Source organism: Cherax quadricarinatus, chromosome 1, assembly GCF_038502225.1.
Source record: "Cherax quadricarinatus isolate ZL_2023a chromosome 1, ASM3850222v1, whole genome shotgun sequence".
NCBI lineage: Eukaryota > Metazoa > Arthropoda > Malacostraca > Decapoda > Parastacidae > Cherax > Cherax quadricarinatus.
In genome coordinates this window covers 70,125,696-70,148,377 of record NC_091292.1, presented here as the reverse complement: position 1 = coordinate 70,148,377, position 22,682 = coordinate 70,125,696, and the positions used below count along the sequence as shown (strand labels likewise).

Here is a 22,682-nt window from a genome sequence, read left to right as displayed (position 1 = left end):
ATCTCAGTTTCGAAAACATAGTTGCACCTTTGGCAAGAACAGCTTCCTTGATTGCCGTTTTCTTGCCCACAATAGTAGCGATGGTTGATTGGGGTTTATTATGCAACCTGACCAGCTCAGAGATACGCACTCCATTTTCATATTTATCAATGATCTCTTTCTTCATCTCCATAGTAATTCTCACCCTTTTTGCTGTAGGGTTGGCACTAGAAGCTTTCTTTGGGCCCATGGTGACTTATTTTGCAGGTGCAATCACTAAAAAGGCTGTGATAATATGAAATGTTCCAGTTGTATGTTTGGAAGCGACCGCGGTGGCTGGCTGGCTTGTAAACACTGGCACCCAAGGGACAAGTGAGGCGCGCTCAGGCCAAAGTGGACGCGTATGGTACGAAACAAATAGCACTGGTCAGGTTTTTAAGCGCTAGTCGAGGCAAAATTTTTGCGTTAAAATGTATCGCTAGTCAGATTTATCGTTAATCAATGCCATCGTTGGTCGAGGGTCCACTGTATAAATACGTCAAACACGGTGGCTCGTAAGACGTATATATACGACCAAAACAGTCAAAGGGTTAAAAAAGTTTAAAGGTGACCAGATGTGCTCCCTAGTTATTGCCTCAGATCTCACAGGATTTGGACCTGCACAGCCTGTGCCCAAATAGCTTTTTGTCAGTTTCATTCTTTGCATCAGTCATTAAAGATTTATTCCAGTAAGAATTATTTCATTTTAATCAGCATTACCCACATGGGACCCATCTGGTCTTGTCCTATTATCTACATATTTGGGGGTCCTTTTGATTCTTGTTTGAAACCTGCATCTTCTCATAGCCTAGAGATAAGAGATAAGATAAGATTTTGTTCAGATTTTTAACCCCGGAGGGTTAGCCACCCAGGATAACCCAAGAAAGTCAGTGCGTCATCGAGGACTGTCTAACTTATTTCCATTGGGGTCCTCAATCTTGTCCCCCAGGATGCGACCCACACCAGTCCACTAACACCCAGGTACCTATTTGCTGCTAGGTGAACAGGACAACAGGTGTAAGGAAACGTGTTGAAATGTTTCCACCCGCCGGGAATCGAACCCGGGCCCTCCGTGTGTGAAGCGGGAGCTTTAGCCACCAGGCCACCGGGCCTAATTGAGGTGCAGGTACTTTCTTTATATTGCTTCACTGTGGTTATGATCAGTTGTTCCCAGGGTACATATTTGCATGCATATACACATGAATGCATGTCTAGTTTTTGTGCACAATTTTCCATTCTTGATATTCTGACATAGATCTTGAAAATAATACACATATTTTTATACTCTTCTCTCTTAGGATTTAAGAATATTTTCATAAAACTAGTCATTATGTGATGTTATTGTATACCATTAACCCTTTCAGGGTCGACAGACCCTCTCAGAAACTTGTTCTCAGGGTCGGCCAAATTTAAAAAAAAAAAAAAATTATTTTTCTTACGAAAAGATAGAGAATCTTTTCCTGATCATAATGGCACCAAAAGTATGAAATTTGATGGAAAACTTACGGAATTATGCTCTCGCGAAGTTAGCGGTCTCGACGATGTTTACACATCAGCGATTTTGTCCACTTTGAGCCCTATTTTCGGCCAGTTCCAGCGTACTTGTCGACAACAGTCATAACTATTTCGCTAGAACTCCATTTTTTCTATCGAATGAGTACAAGAAAACACCCATTTACCGATTTCAACTATCCAGTACAGTGGTCAGAATTTAGCAATTTTACCAATTTCACACAAATTTCAAAAGATGCCAATTTCAGAATAGGGTTCAGAATAAACAAGAAAGACATTCCTGGCACTAAAATAGCATTTCCTCTGTTCATAAGTCATGTCCCCATACCCCTCTTACATTCTTTTGCTTTCTACTTTGAATTTTTATTCTCACAAAAAAAATAGAAGATTTACTGTTATGCCGACTATTGCATTGGTGTAGAAATGGTATAAATAATATCAGCTCACTTGTGAAAGAATATTAGACTCACCAGTTGACGTGTATTGGACGCATAGCATGATTTGTTTACTTTTGAACTTTGGTAAAAATCGAACATTTCTGCTACTTTGAGCTCAATTTCAAGGTACTTTTCTTTGTAAAAACCAGTCAAAATCATCTCAATTTTTGTAATATGTCTTCCATTCTATAAAATGAGACCAGGAAAACTAGAATACAGCAATAAATACCATACGAAAATGCAGTGCAAAGTCGCTGTTTTAATCCAAAAACACGGTCAAAGTTTTTTTTTCTCATTACACACTGTGTGCTGCAGGATTTTTTTTATACCATGCACACTGACCACATAGACCCATTCTTTCATATGTAGGCCTACCAGCTTTCTCTCGCTAGATTTGAGGGTGCTAGAATTTAGGTGTACTAGTATGTCAAAAACTCTGGTTCGAAAGGGTTAATAATATGATAATATTAATTCTAAAAGTTGTTGCATTAGGTATTGGAGCAATTATAAAATAATAAAGTAGTGGATATTTTCTTGCGTTGTTACTGTCATATTTTGTAGGAGTTCTTCGGATTGGCAAGATTGTTCCAAACCCATTTTCTGAATCTGGAGGAGAAATGAAGCAGTGGCATCATGTTGATTGCATATTTGACATGTTCAAGCGTGCCCGAGCCACTACTAAGAAGATAGAAGATCCTGTGGAAGATATTGATGGCTGGGAAAACCTTGAAGAAGAGGACAAGAAAAAGATACGTGCTTTAATTGATGGTTGGTGAGATTTTATTGTGCTTCCTAATTGAGTCATTTTCAGGCTTTTAGTTTAGTAGGAATATAAATACATTAACTTCATGGGGAAGTGGAGAAGAATTCTTCCTCTGTAAGCCATGCATGTCATAAGAGGTGGCTAAAATGCCTGGGGCAAGGGGCTAATAACCCCTTCTCCTGTATAAATTACTAAATGTAAAAAGAACTTTATGAAAGTCTTTCTTCTTTTTCAGGTCACCCTTCCTTGGTAGATGATGGGTGGCGTGTTAAAAAAAATATGTTAGAAACATTTTTAGTTTTTATCAGGAAAATTGAGTGTGTAGGTAGAAATAGTTTGGAACCTTTGTAGATAATTATTAAACGATGCATTTTTGCACTACATTGGCTTGAAAATTGAACATTTTTAATGCTCCCATATCCTGATATATTTTAGTGAATTTGAATTACATGCAATATACAACAGACCCTGAATAAAATGTGTCCTTATTTCAGATCTTCAAAACAATATCACCCCTAAGAAAGCCACACCTAAGAAACAAACCCCAAATCTTCAGAATAATACTACCCCTAAGAAAGCTACACCCAAGAAAGAAACTCCACAAAAGAAAGCTCCTCCACAAACTTCAAAATATACAGGAACTCCAAAGACTGTGAAGCCCAGTCGACCAGAAACATCAAGTTAGTGCTCTGCATACTGTTCAGCATGTTTAGTTGATGACAGAAGTGTGTGAGATATTTGTAACAACTCAGTGAAAAGGTCATCATATTTATAACAACTCAGTGAAAAAGGTTATCATATTTATTTTCATACTTTTGCTTCAGAGTGACCATTTGGAAAATTATCCCATCTACTGTGGATGAAGATGAATGTTAACCCTTTCACTGTCTGTCATGTAGATCTACATTATTGACAGCAGAGTTATGAGCTCAGCTCACTCAGATAAGCTGCCAGTGGTAAATGTTGTCCTAGTTATTGAGAGAATGGGTATAAAAAAATGCTTCCTCTTGCAGTGCATGATGGGAAAAGCAAAACTCAGCATTGTGTTTGGTTTAAAATAGCGACTTTGAGGTGTTTTCTATGGTTTTACTTACTTTTTCTTGGTATCGTTTGAAACCAAGAAACAGACATACTACTGCCATAGAGATGATTTTAGTTGGTTTCAGGACCAGAAATATCTTGAAATTGGCAGCAAATTATCAGATATATTCACTGTGAGCACTTAATTTTGGTGGCAGGGATGAGGGCATTGAGAGTACAGTATAGTACAGTCATGCATTTCCTCAGTACAAATTAGGGTGCATATTTTGAATCTTATTTGTAACTAGTAAATGGTAGGTAGATAAATCAATTGTTTGAGGTAGTTAGTCACACCACCATTCTCAGCTGTGTCTGCAGTGTGCTCTCTCTCTCTCTCTCTCTCTCTACACTGGGTTTGGACAAGGTTAAGGATCCCTAGCTTTATTGACAAGCTATTTACAGGTTAAGGATTCCTAACTTTATTGGCAAGCTAAGAGCTGTTACCTACATCAGCTCATTTGAAAGCATTTTTTATTGTTATGAGACATACAAGTAGGGAACAGGATGAAGTTGGAGCCATCTGTGGGCCAGCATTTTCATTTGATCAACTGGCTTTATCTCGTTGACATCATTATGCTGTACGAATGTGTTCCATACTCGAGTCATCCTGGGTATGTATGGTTTCAGATGGAGTGATGTTCTGGAGAAGGGTACAGCCAGAGTGAAGTTGCTGCTTTCTGCCCGTCTTGTGGCATAAAAGCTTGTTTCACACTGTCCTCGAAGTGGATCTAAGTGTGGTATTTTGACAATAATGGCCTTGTACATAACAGTAAGGCCACCCACATCCCTCCTATGTTGAAGGCTCTGCTGAAATGACAGATGTATCCAGGATGGGTCCAGGCGAGAGATGAGACGTCTTGCTCTGTTCTCTACTCTGTCAAGCTGTCGCAGATGAGAGGGGGGGGGGGGGCAGGCAAACCGAGAAAGTGCAGCATACTCGAGGTGCGAGCGTACTTGTGCCTCGTACAGAATCTTGCAACCCCTACTGTCAAGTAGATGAGAGATACGGTGAAGTGCTGTAAGCTTCCTGGCTGCCTTGTTTGCAAGATTTACAACATGGTTCTTCATGGTTAGTTTGGAGTCAAATTTCACCCCAAGGATATCAACTTCTTCTCCAGGTGCCAACACCCTCCCATTCATCCTTACTACTGCACCAGCATTACCATCATGGTGCCTAGAGACCATCATCATTTGCGTTTTATCAGGTGCAAATGTTACTTGCCATCTATTTCCCCAAGCTGATATAGCTCTTAGCTGGTGATTGATGTAGCATAGAGCAGCTGGCATTTCTTCTCTTGGATAAGTGAATGTCAGTGTACAGTCATCTGCATATGTATGGGATTCTGGGATGAGATGAAGAAGGTCGTTGAAGTAGACATTTCATAACAATGGTCCCAGCACGCTTCCTTGTGGACACTTGCCCCAGTAGGATGTCTTGCTGATTCTGTTCCATTGAGAACTACAGTTAGAGATCTACCATGAAGGTAATCACCAAGGAGACATAGCGTAGAGCCTGCAATTCCCAGTGCTTGAAGTTTTGCTAAGAGGCCCTGGTGCCACACCCGGTCGAAAGCACCAGCAATGTCCAGTGCTACCACACAGCTGACTTTGGATTCATCCAGTGACTGGTGCCACTTAGTGGAGAGGTTTAACAACAGATCAGCAGCAGAGTAACCTTTCCTGAAGCCATATTGACGATCACAAAGTAGTGAGTGGAAGTCAAAAAACTGTCATTTGTCTCGAAATTATTGTCTCAAGGATCTTACCAGTGATTGACAGGAGTGACACTGGTCTGTAGTTGCTGATTTCTGCTCTGCTCTTCTTTTTGTGAACAGGGACTATATTTGCCTCTTTCCATAGAGAGGGCCATTTACACTGTACTAGGCAGTGCTGAAAGATGCAAGTTAGACGTGCTGCTAGCTGGTCTGCACATCTTCTCAGCAATCTTGGGCTCAACTTGTCTGGGCCCACAGCCTTTTCTTGGTCAAGCGATTTAAGAAGGAAATGCACCTCCTCCTGCCTCATTGTCACCACTGACAGTTTTGACACAGTTCTTGCAGCTAGCCAAGGAGGGTCCCTTGCTGGATCAGGAACTTGCATTTTGGTAGCAAAGTGTTCAGCAAAGAGGTCTGCCTTCTCTTGACTACTAGTAGAGGTGGTCCCATCCTTTCGATTTAGAGGTGGAATGAGCTCATCAGGCAGATAACCTTGTCTGTCTTTGACCAGGGACCACCAGGTTTTGGAGCGTACCCTACCTGATGCTAGCTTTCTTTTAGTGTCCACCTCCCATTTAGCAATGGCCCACTTTTGAACGTCACCCATATGCCTACAGGCTTCATGCAGTGCAAGTTCCTGCTGTAGGTAAGATGTCTCTTATACCTTCACCATGCTTTGTACTTAGCAGTAGCAGCTCTCTCGACTAACGAAAGCCATACCAAGGCTGATCTGTAGGCTTGGACTACATATTGCTGGTGAGGAATGTGTTCTTGTTGTAGATTAAGGATGTGTCCAGTGAAGGCTTTCACTTGGTTGTCAACATCCCCTTGGAGAAGAGCATTCCAATCGGTGGTGGCGAGCTCAGAGCAAAGGGCTGGCCAATTACTTCTTTCCCATAGCCAGGTTGTGCGGTGGACTCTCCTCGCTCTGTTGGGATCTTGGTGTCATAAAAACAGCCTTTTGGTCAGACGATCCAACGAGCGAGGGGCTTGACAAGCGACTATGCCTTCTGTCAGATCACTCACTATTGGGTCAAGGGGGAGGAGCCAGAGATATGAGTAGGGAAATCAACAAAGTTTCTCGTGTCAAACACACACACACTCTCTCTCTCTCTCTCTCTCTCTCTCTCTCTCTCTCTCTCTCTCTCTCTCTCTCTCTCTCTCTCTCTCTCTCTCTCTCTCTCTCTCTCTCTCTCTCTCACTCTCTCTCTCTCTCTCTCTCCTCTCTCTCCTCTCTCTCCCTCTCTCTCTCTCTCTCTCTCTCTCTCTCTCTCTCCTCTCTCTCTCTCTCTCCTCTCTCTCTCTCTCCTCTCCTCTCTCTCTCTCTCTCTCTCTCTCTCTCCTCTCCCTCTCTCTCTCTCTCTCTCTCTCTCTCTCTCTCTCTCTCTCTCTCTCCTCTCTCTCCTCTCTCTCTCTCTCTCCTCCCTCTCTCTCTCTCTCACCTCTCCTCTCTCTCTCTCTCTCTCTCCTCTCTCTCCTCTCTCTCTCCTCTCTCCTCTCTACACAGGGTTTGACAAGGTTAAGGATCCCTAGCTTTATTGACAGCTATTTACAGGTTAAAGATTCCTAACTTTATTGGCAAGCTAAGAGCTGTTACCTACATCAGCTCATTTGAAAGCATTTTTATTGTTATGAGACATACCAGTAGGGAACAGGATGAAGTTGGAGCCATCTGTGGGCCAGCATTTTCATTTGATCAACTGACGTTATCTCGTGACATCATTATGCTGTACGAATGTGTTCCATACTGAGTCATCCTGGGTATGTATGATCTCAGATGGAGTGATGTTCTGGAGAAGGGTACAGCCAGAGTGAAGTTGCTGCTTTCGCCCGCCTTGTGGCATAAAAGCTTGTTTCACGCTGTCCTCGGCGGAAGTGGATCCAAGTGTGGTATTTGCCAATATTGGCCTTGTACATACAGTAAGGCCACCCACATCCCTCCTATGTTGAAGGCTCTGCTGAAATGACAGATCTCTCTCTCTCTCTCTCTCTCTCTCTCTCTCTCTCTCTCTCTCCTCTCTCTCTCTCTCTCTCCCTCCTCTCTCTCTCTCTCTCCCTCCTCTCTCTCTCTCTCCCTCCTCTCTCTCTCTCTCCCTCCTCTCTCTCTCTCTCTCTCCTCTCTCCTCTCTCCTTTCTGTCCTCTCCTCCTCTCTCTCCTCCTCTCCTCTCTCTTCCTCTCTCCCTCTACACATGGTTTGACAAGGTTAAGGATCCCTAGCTTTATTGACAAGCTATTTACAGGTTAAGGATTCCTAACTTTATTGACAAGCCTAAGAGCTGTTACCTACATCAGCTCATTTGAAAGCATTTTTTATTGTTATGAGACATACAAGTAGGGAACAGGATGAAGTTGGAGCCATCTGTGGGCCAGCATTTTCATTTGATCAACTGACGTTATCTCGTTGACATCATTATGCTGAACTAATGTGTTCCATACTGAGTCATCCTGGGTATGTATGATCTCAGATGGAGTGATGTTCTGGAGAAGGGTACAGCCAGAGGAAGGTTGCTGCTTTCTGCCCGCCTTGTGGCATAAAAGCTTGTTTCGCTGTCCTCGAAGTGGGATCCAAGTGTGGTATTTTGACAATATTGGCCTTGTACATAACAGTAAGGCCACCCACATCCTCCTATGTTGAAGGCTCTGCTGAAATGACAGATCCATCCAGGATGGGTCCAGGCGAGAGATGAGACGTCTTGCTCTGTTCTCTACTCTGTCAAGCAGTCGCAGATGAGAGGGGGACAGGCAAACCAAGAAAGTGGAGCATACTAAGGTGTGAGCGCATTTGTGCTCGTACAGTATCTTGCAACCCCTACTGTCAAGCAGATGCGAGATACGCGAAGTGCTGTAAGCTTCCTGGCTGCCTTGTTTGCAAGATTTACAACATGGTTCTTCATGGTTAGTTTGGAGTCAAATTTCACCCCTCCAAGGATATCAACTTCTCCAGGTGCCAACATCCTCCCATTCATCCTATACTGCACCAGCATTACCATCATGGTGCCTAGAGACGATCATCATTTGCTTTCTCAGGTGCAAATGTTACTTGCCATCTATTTCCCCAAGCTGATATAGCTCTCAGCTGGTGATTGATGTAGCTTAGAGCAGCTGGCATTTCTTCTCTTGGATAAGTGAATGTCAGTGTACAGTCGCCTGTATATGCATGTGATTCTGGGATGAGATGAAGAAGGTCGTTGAAGTAGACATTCCATAACAGTGGACCCAGCACACTTCCTTGTGGGAACGCTTGCCCCTAATAGGATGTCTTGCTGATTCCGCTCCTATTGAGGACTACACTTAGAGATCTACCATGAAGGTAATCACTGAGGAGACATAGCGTAGAGCCTGCAATTCCCAGTGCTTGAAGTTTTGCTAAGAGGCCCTGGTGCCACACCCGGTCGAAAGCGCCAGCAATGTCCAGTGCTACCACACAGCTGACTTTTGATTCTTCGAGTGACTGGTGCCACTTAGTGGAGAGGTTTAACAACAGATCAGCAGCAGAGTAACCTTTCCTGAAGCCATATTGACGATCACAAAGTAGTGAGTGGTAGTCAAAAAAATCTGTCATTTGTCTTGAGATTATTGTCTCAAGGATCTTACCAGTGATTGACAGGAGTGACACTGGTCTGTAGTTGCTGATTTCTGCTCTGCTCTTCTTTTTGTGAACAGGGACTACATTTGCCTCTTTCCATGGAGAGGGCCATTTGCACTGTACTAGGCAGTGCTGAAAGATGCGAGTTAGAGGTGCTGCTAGCTGGTCTGCACATCTTCTCAACAATCTTGGGCTCAACTTGTCTGGGCCCACAGCCTTTCTTGGTCAAGTGATTTAAGAAGGAAATGCACCTCCTCCTGCCTTATTGTCACCCTGACAGTTTTGACACAGTTCTTGCAGCTAGCCAAGGAGGGTCCCTTGCTGGATCAGGAACTTGCATTTTGCAGCAAAGTGTTCAGCAAAGAGGTCCGCTTTCTTGACTACTAGTAGAGGTGGTCCCATCCTGTCGATTTAGAGGTGGAATAAGTTCATCAGGCAGATAACCTTGTCTGTCCTTGACCAGGGACCACCAGGTTTTGGAGCCTACCCTACCTGATGCTAACTTTCTTTAGTGTCCAACTCCCATTTAGCAATGGCCCACTTTTGAACATCACCCATATGCCTACAGGCTTGTATGTGCAAGTTCCTGTTATAGGTGGTAGGATGTCTCTTATACCTTCTGCCATGCTTTGTACTTAGCAGTAGCAGCCTCTCTACAACGAAAAGCCAAACCAAGGCTGATCTGTAGGCTTTGGTCACATATTGCCGGTGAGGAATGTGTTCTTGTTGCAGATTAAGGATGTGTCCAGTGAAGGCTTTCACTTGGTTGTCAACATCCCCCTGGAGAAGAGCATTCCAGTCGGTGGTGGCGAGCAGAGCAAAGGGCTGGCCAATTACCTCTTCCCATAGCCAGGTTGTGCGTAGACTCTCACCTCGCTCTGTTGGGATCTTAAGGGTGTGGTAAAAACAGCCTTGTGGTCAGACGATCCAACGTACCTAGGGGTTGACAAGTGACTATGCCTTCTGCCAGATCACTCACTACTGGGTCAAGGGAGGAGCCAGAGATATGAGTAGGGAAATCAACAAAGTTTCTCATGTCAAACACTGCAAGAAGGTCATCAAAGTCCCTCTGTATAAGGTGCTGGTTGAGGTCACCAACAATTATAATATGTTGACAGTTGTGTTGTAGCAGAAGGGAGTCAATATTTTCCATTAGGAAGTTGATAGGGTCTGCATGTTGCCACTGAGGTCTGTACATTGCACATGCTAGTACAGAGGTACTAGTGTTTATACAGAGCTTGAAGAACATCATTTCAAGATGTGTAGGGGTGGCAACATCTATGTGCTGGGCATGAACACTTTAGAGAAGACACAGCAACACCATCCTCCTTGCCCTGCCTGTCTCTTCTCATCCATGAGGTGTAGCCTAGCAATTCTTGCAAAATTTTCTGGAGTCCTGTCATCCAAAAATGTTTCAACAACAGCTATCATGTCGGGACGTCCGAGTGTTCACAAAGCTATGTGAGCTCTCCAACATTAGTAATGAAACCTCTAATGTTGGCCGACAGGATGCTGATAGACTGGCTCCTCATGATGAAGTGGTCAGCTTGAGGTGGTGGTAGTGTAGGGAATGTAAGTGCCTGCCCTTGAGAGAGGTAGGGGTACTGAGGCAGCTGCAGGGATGTAGGTCTGTGGTCTTAGAGAAGGCCCAATCCCACCTGCTGGGCTGGGATAGGAGTAGCTGAGTGAGTGACGTGGGAGAGTGTTTACCAATTCAGAGATCCTGCTGGTTTGTTCTGAGAACAGGTCTCTAAACAGGTGGCCCTGGTCTGTCAAGTTCCTTTTCTTCCGACACTGGTCCTCCTTATGTCCTTTCTTGTAGCAGTAGTTACACCTGGTATCTCGCTTGAGGCAGTTGTTGGCAGAGTGCCCTTCCGGTGACAGCGAGAGCACAGCCTAGGTGCCTGGGAGGGTGGACTAGGATTTGTTGTACCTCCTGTGTTTCGCAGATTTGTCCTCGGATTCTGCCGCTGGAACTGTGTTAGTGGAGGGTGAGACGGCTGTAGATGTCTTCCTCCACCACGTCCTCCTCCACGTCCTCTACCCCGCCCTCTACCAGTTCTGACAGATGTGTCCCTGCTGTTCGTACTTCGGCGCAGCAGGTGATCAGGTGCAGTGATAGTTCCCTGATCACTAACTGCACCGTTCTCTGGTGGAGAAACTCCTGGCTCAGAGCTTGCTGTCGAAGCACTACTACCAGATTCTAGAATAGTATCGGCAGGTGTGCTGACAGGTGTAGGATCAGAGATGGTATGTGCACTGTCAAGTAGACTGGCAGTGGCTGAAGCAGAGATGTCAGGTGTAGGAGAATTAACAGATCCAAGGCTTCCCACGTTGCTGGGAAGAGGATTTGTTCCCTCTGTGGTGGTCAGAGGAATTGTGTTAGAATTCCAAAGGTAGTGTTTTGAACTCTGTCAGTCTGTCTCCTCTCTCTCTCCTCTCTCTCTCCTCTCTCTCTCCTCTCTCTCTCCTCTCTCTCCTCTCTCTCTCTCCTCTCTCTCTCTCCTCTCCTCTCTCCTCTCTCCTCTCTCTCCTCTCTCTCTCTCCTCTCTCTCCTCTCCTCTCTCTCTCCTCTCTCTCTCCTCTCTCTCTCCTCTCTCTCCTCTCTCTCTCCTCTCTCCTCTCTCTCCTCTCTCTCTCTCCTCTCTCTCTCTCCTCTCTCTCTCTCTCTCACCTCAAATCCATGGTATTTTCATTTCTAGTGGGATCAATTACCTGTTGGTTTAAAGAGTACTTTCACAAAACGTCATTATTTCCCTGGTATGTACCTGTTGAGCCAAGGTGCTTCCCGGGGATATTTCTGGTATAACATTACGTTGCGCCATCTTCCATTTTACATGACGGAGATTAAAATCTCCAAGGAGTAAAATATTTGATGTAGGATTTTCTAGCCTATCCAGATAGCTATCTATCTCACTTAACTGATCTGTAAATTCCTCAGTAGTTGCCGATGGTGGTTTGTATACTAGGATAATTACCAAATTCCTATTTTCAACTTTAATGCCTAGAATTTCCACTACATCATTTGTAGAATTCAGCACTTCTGTGCTTGATGAGGGAACGTGAAGCCCCGTCAGTTAATGAAACCAGTCAGAGGATGCCTTGTTATCAATGTATCCGTTTGAATCCGATCATTGGACGAATCCCGGCAAAACCGGATTAAGCTCACTGGGTGATTTTGGACTAGCTTATGAAAAGGACTGCTGGAAAAATATTAAATAGAGTAATATGCATTCAGTTTGATACACAAAGTATAACTTGCATGTTTGAGCACCGGTGGGTAATGTAGATGAAGATTACTGGAGGAATGATTTTCATTGTGCATGTTGTGACCGCTGCTAACTACAGGTTTACCACAAACTGTATACAGTGGACCCTCGACCAGCGATATTAATCTGTTTCACAGAGCTTGTCCTTAGCCGAATTTATCGTTAGACGAATTAATTTTCCCCATGAGAAATAATGGAAATCCAATTAATCTGTTCCAGACACCCAAAAGTATGAATTTTTTTTTCACATGAAATATACATTTTCCTACACAGAAAAACAAGGATACATGCACAATAAATACTACATGAAGAATAAATGACACTTACCTTTATTGAAGATGTAGTGATGAATGATCAGATGGGAGGAGGGGAAATGGTCCAAATGTATACATACATTTTTTCAACATCTGAAAGTATGTAAAAAAATGTAGATCTTTTTTTTTGTTTTACATGTGAAAATGTGTAAAAAAACTTTTATCTACATTTTTTTTTGTTATGCAGTGGACCCCTGCATAATGATATTAATCCGTTCCTGAGAGCTCATTGTTATGCGAAATTATCGTTATGCGAATGAATTTTCCCCATAAGAAATAATGGAAATCAAATTAATCCGTGCAAGACACCCAAAAGTATGAAAACATTTTTTTTACCACATGAAATATACATTTTCCTACACACAAAGAGAAGGATACATGCACAATAGTAGAGTAGTACATGCACAATATATATTGTGCATGTACTACTCTACTAAATGAAGAATAAATGACACTTACCTTTATTGAAGATGCAGCAATGACTGATGAGACACTGTGTACTGGGAGTGCCTTTTCCTCCTGAGTACTGTAGGTCCTGTTTGGCATTTTCTTCCAGAACAGGCCTTATCACACTGTGTATGCCACTACGATTCTTAAATCTCTCAAACCAACTTTTGCTGGCTTTAAATTCACCAATACGAGCACTAGTTCCAGGCATTTTTCCCTGTTCACCTGGGTGTTAGTCGACTGGTGTGAGTTGCATCCTGGGAGACAAGATTAAGGACCCCAATGGAAATAAGTTAGACAGTCTTCGATGACACTGACATTTGGGTTATCCTGGGTGGCTAACCCTCTGGGGTTAATTGTTTCTTGGTATTCTCAATAAGCCACACCAGCAACGGTGCTACAGCAGCAGCAGCAGCAGCTGACAGTGCTACAGCAGCAGCAGCAGCAGCTGACAGTGCTACAGCAGCAGCTGACAGTGCTACAGCAGCAGCAGACGGTGCTACAGCAGCAGCAGACGGTACTACAGCAGCAGCAGCTGCTGACGGTGGTACAGCAGAAGCAGCAGCTGACAGTGGTACAGCAGCAGCAGCAGCTGACGGTGCTACAGCAGCAGCAGCTGACGGTGCTGCAGCAGCAGCAGCTGACGGTGCTACAGCAGCAGCAGCTGATGGTGCTACAGCAGCAGCAGCTGACAGTGCAGCAGCAGCAGCAGCAGCAGCAGCAGCAGCAGCAGCTGCAGCTGCAGCAGCTGACAGTGCTACAGCAGCAGCAGACGGTGCTACAGCAGCAGCAGCAGATGGTACTACAGCAGCAGCAGCAGCTGACGGTGGTACAGCAGCAGCAGCAGCAGCAGCAGCTGACAGTGCTACAGCAGCAGCAGATGGTGCTACAGCAGCAGCAGACGGTACCACAGCAGCAGCAGCAGCTGACAGTGGTACAGCAGCAGCAGCAGCTGACGGTGCTACAGCAGCAGCAGCAGCTGACAGTGCTACAGCAGCAGCAGCATCAGCAGTTGACCTTGGTACCTCAGTACTTCGATAATATTTCTCACCCTTTTTACCACAGGGTTGGCACTAGAAGTTTTCTTGGGGCCCATGGTCACTTATTTTGCAGATAAAATCACCAAAAACGCTGTAATAATACGAAATGTTCCGATTGTATGCTTGGATGTTACCGTGGAGGAACATGTGAGGCTGGCTCAGGCCACACATTAGACGCATCTCGGACGAATAGCGTTGAGCGGGTTTTTTAGCGGTATGCGAGGCAAAATCTTAGCGATAAAATGTATCGGTATGCGGACTTAACGTAATGTGATGCCAACGGTATGCGGGGGTCCACTGTATTTGAAAATATGTAAAAAAAAGTAGATCTACTTTTGTAGCACTACGAATTTGAACGTCGATCTGTTTGGACCGTTTAAGGGTTAATTTTTGGAAGGGGAATCCCCTTCCATAAAGACTTTAGGTACCCAATCCTTTTCTGGGGTTACTTCCCTTCTTTGTTTTTTAATGCCACTGGGAACAACTTGACAATCACTGGACCTCTGTCGCACCAAAAATGTGTCCATAGAGCTCTATTTGTGGCGTTCCTCTAAGATTTCCGTAAAATGGGACACAACATTGTCATTGTAAAAGTCACCAGCATGGCTTGCAATAGCTGTGTCAGGGTGATTTTCATCCATAAAGGTTTTCACCTTTGTCCACATTGTACAAATGTCCTTAATTGTTGAAGAAGGCAACTTCCTCCATCCCTCTCTCCCCTCCTCTGAAGTAATTTCCTCAGTTGTGGTCTCTTGCTGTTGCAGATGCTCTTGCAGCTCATCAGTGGTTAGTTCTTCATCATCGTCCTCCACCAACTCTTCCACATCCTTCCCACTAACCTCTAACCCCATGGACTTCCCCAGTGACACAATAGATTCCACAACTGGTATAGGCTCCTCAGGGTTAGCCCCAAACCCTTCAAAATCCCTCTCTTGTACACATTGTGGCCACAATTTCCTCCAAGCAGAGTTCAAGGTCCTGTTAGTCACTCCCTCCCAAGTCTTACCTATAAGGTTTATGCAGTTGAGGATACTGAAGTGATCTTTCCAAAACTCTCTTAGGGACAGTTGAGTGTCTGAGGTCGCTTCAGAGCACTTTTGAAACACTGCTTTGGTGTACAGTTTTTTGAAATTTGAAATGACCTGCTGGTCCATGGGCTGGAGGAGAGGAGTGGTATTAGGAAGCAAAAATTTCACTTTTATGAAGCTCAACTCCCCCACAATTTGCTCTGGCAAGTCTGAAGGATGAGCAGGAGCATTGTCTAATACCAGGAGGCACTTGAGGTCCAATTTATTTTCCAGGAGGTAATTTTTCACAGTGGGGCCAAACACATGATAGTTCCAATCATAGAAAATGTCCCTAGTGACCCATGCCTTACTGTTTGCCCTCCACATCACACACAAATTAGCCTTGACAACATTGTTTTTCTTGAACACACTGGGATTTTCAGAGTGATACATGAGTAGAGGCTTCACTTTTCAATTCCCGCTAGCATTACTACAAAACATGAGAGTTACCCTGTCTTTCATAGGCTTGTGTCCTGGCAGTGCTTGTTCCTCCTGTGTAATGTAGGTCCTGTTTGGCATTTTCTTCCAAAACAGGCCTGTTTTGTCACAATTAAACACTTGTTGGGGTTTTAATTTTTCATTGTCTTATGTATTCCTTGAATTCCTACACATATTTTTCAGCCGCTTTTTGGTCACAACTGGCAGCTTCACCATGCCTTATCACACTGTGTATGCCATTACAATTCTTAAATCTTTCAAACCAGCCTTTCCTGACCTTAAATTCAATAACATCACCACTAGTTGCAGGCCTTTTTTTAATTAAATTGTCATGCAGCTGCCTTGGCTTTTCACATATTATTGATTGAGAAATACCATTTCCTGATATTTGTTTTTCGTTTATCCTCAACAACGACAGTCTCTCAACATCTTCGAGTATTTGCGATCTTTGTTTCGAAAACATACTTGCACGTTTCACAACAGCAGCTTCCTTGGTTGCCTTTCTGTTGGCCAAGATAGTAGCGATGCTTGACTGGGGTGTGTTATACAACGTGGCCAGCTCGGAGGCATGCACTCCACTTTCAGAATTTGTAATTATCTCCTTCAGTTTGATTGTAATTTTCACCCTTTTTACCACAGGGTTGGCACTAGAAGCTTTCTTTGGGCCCATGGTGGCTTATTTAACAATTACAAGCACTAAAAACACTGGAATAATACAAAATGTATCGAATGTATACGTGGAACTGACCGCCCTGGCTTGTAAACAATGGCACGCTAACTGAAGGCAGGGCAGCTGAGGTGCACTCAGGCTAGACAGACGTGTGGACGTGTTCAGGACGAATGTTGTTAGTCAAATTTTTCATCATTGGTCGGGCCAAAATTTTTACGCTCAAACACATTGTTAGGTTATTTTTATTGTTAGACGATGCCATCGTTGGTCGAAGGTCCACTGTACGTCACTCCATCACAATAAGTATTAATAACTATATGCTGTTTATCATATTTCTACAAAACTACACTTCTTGTATTTCCTTGAGATTTTGCACTTCTTCGTATTTCAACAGGAATGTTTTACTCCCTGGAATCACTAATTATGGGTCAGGTACACTAACCGACCTGTGTGGGAGGGTTCTGATGACTGCTGGCAACTGTTTACAACATGCACCTGCCTCTTTAGGCCTAACACTTCAGTTTTAAATTTCACCTTACCATTTATTATCTATATGCTACGGTACCACTGTGGTACACACTACAACACTATGTATAACACATTTTTATCGGGAAGACTGTCTCTCCTCTGACAAAAAAGTTCTGTTATTTTCACCGCACTCTAGCCCTAAAATTCTCCTCTGAGAGTATGGCTCTGCTATGTTATTGTACACTGATTCTCCTTTTTTGATTCAGTAGATATTATTTTGTGCTAGATTAGTTCCAAGTGCTGGAGGGATATACGTATATTATAACTTCACTGGCATAGTTTAAAGTTCTAGCACGCAAGTGAGACCGTGAAAAGCATGAAAGAACACAGCCGCACAGCGACACTGTCTGCTTTAAATAAAAACAGATGTATACTAAGAAAGATCAGGGATCAGTTATGATGTTTGAAATAATTAATAATGTAAGTTTTGCTAACAAGAATTGATGAGAAAGAAAGGCAAAGAGTTAACCCTTTCAGGGTCCAAGGCCCAAATCTGGAGTCACGCACCAGTGTCCAAGAATTTTAAAAAAAAAAAATTTGTTATTTTTTCTTATGAAATCGTAGAGAATCTTTTTGTGAAGGTAATAAAACAAAAAGTACGAAATTTGGTGGAAAATTGACGAAATTATGCTCTTGCGAATTTTGATGTGTCAGCGATATTTACGAATCGGCGATTTTGCCGACTTTGACTCCCATTTTAGGCCAATTACATTATTCCAATCAACCAAATTCTTAGCTATTTCACTAGTATTACTTCTATTCTATCGATTGAGTACAAGAAATCGCCAAGTCAACTGTTTCAACTACAAAATAAAGTGATCGGAAATTGTCAATTTGGCCAATTTAACACAAAGTTCAAAATATTTCAATTTCAAAATAGGGTCCAGAATAAACAATGTAGGCATTCCTGGCACTAAACTAACATTTCCTCTGTTCGTTAGTTATGTTTTGAGGCTTTACAAATAAATTCCATTTTGATTTTTTATTCACATAATGAATTTTTATTCACACCAAAAAATAGAAGATTTACTGTTATGCAATACTGTAATAATTGTATAAATATCTTCACCATATTTGTGAATGTATATTAGACCCACCAGCTGACGTGTATTAGATGTGTGAGTTCGTTTGTTTACTCTTGAATATCGGCAAAAATTTAACATTTCCGCTACTTTGAGCTCAGTTTCAAGCCATTTACAGTGCTAAAACCAATCAAAATCATCTCTATTTCTGTAATATGTCTTCCATTCTATCAAATGAGACCAAGAAATCGCAAATACAACTATAAAAAACATACGAAAAAACACTGCAAAGTTGCTGTTTTAATCGAAAAATCATGATTTCAGTTTTTTTCTCTCATTGTACACAGTCTGCTGCAGGATCTGTTTTATGTGGTGCACACATACCACATAGATGTATTCTCTCATATCTAGGCCCAAATGTACCACTCACAGTTTATCAGAGTGAGCTGAGCTCATGGCGTAGATCTACGGTTTGGACACTCACCGTAAAGCCGTAGATCTACGGGACGGACCCTGAAAGGGTTAAAGTAGGGGGGTTAAAAAAAAGAGGAGAGAAGTGTGTGTGGGATCAGGCAGAGAGTGAGTGAGTACTGTTTGTTGGTGAATGCAGATGACGTAATCTTGTACTGTTGCAGATTCTGACTCTTCAAAGCCTGCACTACCTCCGAGAGCAGATCCTGGCACGGACCGAAATCACAAGGACAACTCTTTTAGGGAATTTCGGCGGATATGTGCGTGTGTTGCTGACGAATCAAGCTATTTGGGCAAAACTGAAATATTGTCGAACTTTTTTAAAAATGGCACTAGCAAAAGTAAGTTTTGCATATTTCACTAGGTTAATTCTGTCATTCATCTATAAGTAAATGTGTGTGTGTGAATGAGTAAATTGCACGAATATTGTTTACTCTTTTCTTATGTACAGTAGTACTTGAATATCTTTGCTGAAAAATATTTGTGTATGTAGAAATTAAAGACAATTTTATACTTATACAAAGCGGTTGGTAGGTTGGTAGACAGCAACCACCCAGGGAGGTACTACCGTCCTGCCAAGTGAGTGTAAAACGAAAGCCTGTAATTGTTTTACATGATGGTAGGATTGCTGGTGTCTTTTGTCTGTCTCATAAATATGCAAGATTACAGGTACGTCTTGCTACTTCTACTTACACTTAGGTCACACTACACATACATGTACACGTTTATTTATACACACTCATCTGAGTTTTCTTTGATTTTATCTTAATAGTTCTTGGTCTTATTACTTTTCCTTTTATATCCATGGGGAAGTGGAATAAGAATCTTTCCTCCGTAAGCCATGCGTGTTGTAAAAGTCAACTAAAATGCCGGGAACAATGGGCTAGTAACCCCTTTTCCTGTAAAGATTACTAAAATGAATAAGAAGAAGAAAATTGTCAAAGTGGGAAGTCTGAATGTGCGTGGATGTTGTGCAAATGATAAGAAAGAGATGATTGTGGATGTTATGAATAAGAAGAAACTGGATGTCCTGGCTTTAAGTGAAACAAAGCTGAAGGGGGTGGGAGAGTTTCAATGGAGAGGAATAAATGGGATTAGGTCAGGGGTTTCAAATAGAGTTAGAGCTAAAGAAGGAGTAGCAATAATGTTGAAGGATAAGCTATGGCAGGAAAAGAGGGACTACAAATGCATAAATTCAAGGATTATGTGGAGTAAAATAAAGATTGGATGTGAAAAGTGGGTTATAGTAAGCGTGTATGCACCTGGAGAAGAGAGAAGTGTAGAGGAGAGAGAGAGAGATTCTGGGAAATGTTGAGTGAATGCGTGGGGAGTTTTGAATCAAGTGTGAGAGTAATGGTGGTTGGGGATTTCAATGCTAAAGTGGGTAAAAATGTTATGGAGGGAGTAGTAGGTAAATTTGGGGTGCCAGGGGTAAATGTAAATGGGGAGCCTTTAATTGAGCTATGTGTAGAAAGAAATTTGGTAATAAGTAATACATATTTTATGAAAAAGAGGATAAATAAATATACAAGGTATGATGTAGCACGTAATGAAAGTAGTTTGTTAGATTATGTATTGGTGGATAAAAGGTTGATGGGTAGGCTCCAGGATGTACATGTTTATAGAGGGGCAACTGATATATCAGATCATTATTTAGTTGTAGCTACAGTTAGAGTAAGAGGTAGATGGGAAAAGAGGAAGGTGGCAACAACAAGTAAGAGGGAGGTGAAAGTGTATAAACTAAGGGAGGAGGAAGTTCAGGCGAGATATAAGCGACTATTGGCAGAAAGGTGGGCTAGTGCAAAGATGAATAATGGGGGGGGGGGGTTGAAGAGGGTTGGAATAGTTTTAAAAATGCAGTATTAGAATGTGGGGCAGAAGTTTGTGGTTATAGGAGGGTGGGGGCAGGAGGAAAGAGGAGTGATTGGTGGAATGATGAAGTAAAGGGTGTGATAAAAGAGAAAAAGGTAGCTTACGAGAGGTTTTTACAAATCAGAAGTGTTATAAGAAGAGCAGAGTATATGGAGAGTAAAAGAAAGGTGAAGAGAGTGGTGAGAGAGTGCAAAAGGAGAGCAGATGAAAGAGTGGGAGAGGCACTGTCAAGAAATTTTAATGAAAATAAGAAAAAAATTTGGAGTGAGTTAAACAAGTTAAGAAAGCCTAGGGAAAGTATGGATTTGTCCGTTAAAAACAGAGTAGGGGAGTTAGTAGATGGGGAGAGGGAGGTATTAGGTAGATGGCGAGAATATTTTGAGGAACTTTTAAATGTTGAGGAAGAAAGGAAGGCGGTAATTTCATGCACTGGCCAGGGAGGTATACCATCTTTTAGGAGGGAAGAAGAGCAGAATGTAAGTGTGGGGGAGGTACGTGAGGCATTACGTAGAATGAAAGGGGCTAAAGCAGCTGGAACTGATGGGATCATGACAGAAATGTTAAAAGCAGGGGGGGATATAGTGTTGGAGTGGTTGGTACTTTTGTTTAATAAATGTATGAAAGAGGGGAAGGTACCTAGGGATTGGCAGAGAGCATGTATAGTCCCTTTATATAAAGGGAAAGGGGACAAAAGAGATTGTAAAAATTATAGAGGAATAAGTTTACTGAGTATACCAGGAAAAGTATACGGTAGAGTTATAATTGAAAGAATTAGAGGTAAGACAGAATGTAGGATTGCGGATGAGCAAGGAGGCTTCAGAGTGGGTAGGGGATGTGTAGATCAAGTGTTTACATTGAAGCATATATGTGAACAGTATTTAGATAAAGGTAGGGAAGTTTTTATTGCATTTATGGATTTAGAAAAGGCATATGATAGAGTGGATAGAGGAGCAATGTGGCAGATGTTGCAAGTATATGGAATAGGTGGTAAGTTAATAAATGCTGTAAAGAGCTTTTATGAGGATAGTGAGGCTCAGGTTAGGGTGTGTAGAAGAGAGGGAGAATACTTCACGGTAATAGTAGGTCTTAGACAGGGATGTGTAATGTCACCATGGTTGTTTAATATATTTATAGATGGGGTTGTAAAAGAAGTAAATGCTAGGGTGTTCGGGAGAGGGGTGGGATTAAATTATGGGGAATCAAATTCAAAATGGGAATTGACACAGTTACTTTTTGCTGATGATACTGTGCTTATGGGAGATTCTAAAGAAAAATTGCAAAGGTTAGTGGATGAGTTTGAGAATGTGTGTAAAGGTAGAAAGTTGAAAGTGAACATAGAAAAGAGTAAGGTGATGAGGGTATCAAATGATTTCGATAAAGAAAAATTGGATATCAAATTGGGGAGGAGGAGTATGGAAGAAGTGAATGTTTTCAGATACTTGGGAGTTGACATGTCGGCGGATGGATTTATGAAGGATGAGGTTAATCATAGAATTGATGAGGGAAAAAAGGTGAGTGGTGCGTTGAGGTATATGTGGAGTCAAAAAACGTTATCTATGGAGGCAAAGAAGGGAATGTATGAAAGTATAGTAGTACCAACACTCTTATGTGGATGTGAAGCTTGGGTGGTAAATGCAGCAGCGAGGAGACGGTTGGAGGCAGTGGAGATGTCCTGTCTAAGGACAATGTGTGGTGTAAATATTATGCAGAAAATTCGGAGTGTGGAAATTAGGAGAAGGTGTGGAGTTAATAAAAGCATTAGTCAGAGGGCAGAAGAGGGGTTGTTGAGGTGGTTTGGTCATTTAGAGAGAATGGATCAAAGTAGAATGACATGGAAAGCATATAAATCTATAGGGGAGGGCTAAGTGGGGTAGGGGTCGTCCTCGAAAGGGTTGGAAAGAGGGGGTAAAGGAGGTTTTGTGGGCGAGGGGCTTGGACTTCCAGCAAGCGTGCATGAGCGTGTTAGGAGTGAATGGAGACAAATGATACTTGGGACCTGACGATCTGTTAGAGTGAGAGCAGGGTAATATTTAGTGAAGGGATTCAGGGATTCAGGATTCATGTAGTCGGACTTGAGTCCTGGAAATGGGAAGTACAATGCCTGCACTTTAAAGGAGGGGTTTGGGATATTGGCAGTTTGGAGGGATATGTTGTGTATCTTTATACGTATATGCTTCTAAACTGTTGTATTCTGAGCACCTCTGCAAAAGCATTGATAATGTGTGAGTGTGGTGAAAGTGTTGAATGCTGATTAAAGTATTTTCTTTTTGGGGATTTTCTTTCTTTTTTGGGTCACCCTGCCTCGTTGGGAGACGACCGACTTGTTGAAAAAAAAAAAAAAAAGCGGCATTTCGCCTTGCTGTGTACCGCTTGTGCGGACATTTCAAATTATGACTAAAACTTACTGTATGGCTTCCCTCACTTGACTTTCT

At 42.5% G+C, this 22,682-nt stretch overlaps 1 protein-coding gene across 1 annotated transcript in view; it reads left to right on the top strand.

Moving 5' to 3' along the window:
* The window catches only part of DNAlig3 (DNA ligase 3), a gene marked incomplete in the record, with an annotated part of 346,401 nt that overhangs the window by 12,400 nt on the left and 311,319 nt on the right, over positions 1-22,682 (top strand). The window contains 3 exon segments of the mRNA XM_070082655.1: positions 2,529-2,735; positions 3,225-3,410; positions 18,543-18,719. Coding sequence (XP_069938756.1) covers positions 2,529-2,735; positions 3,225-3,410; positions 18,543-18,719 — 570 coding nt within the window.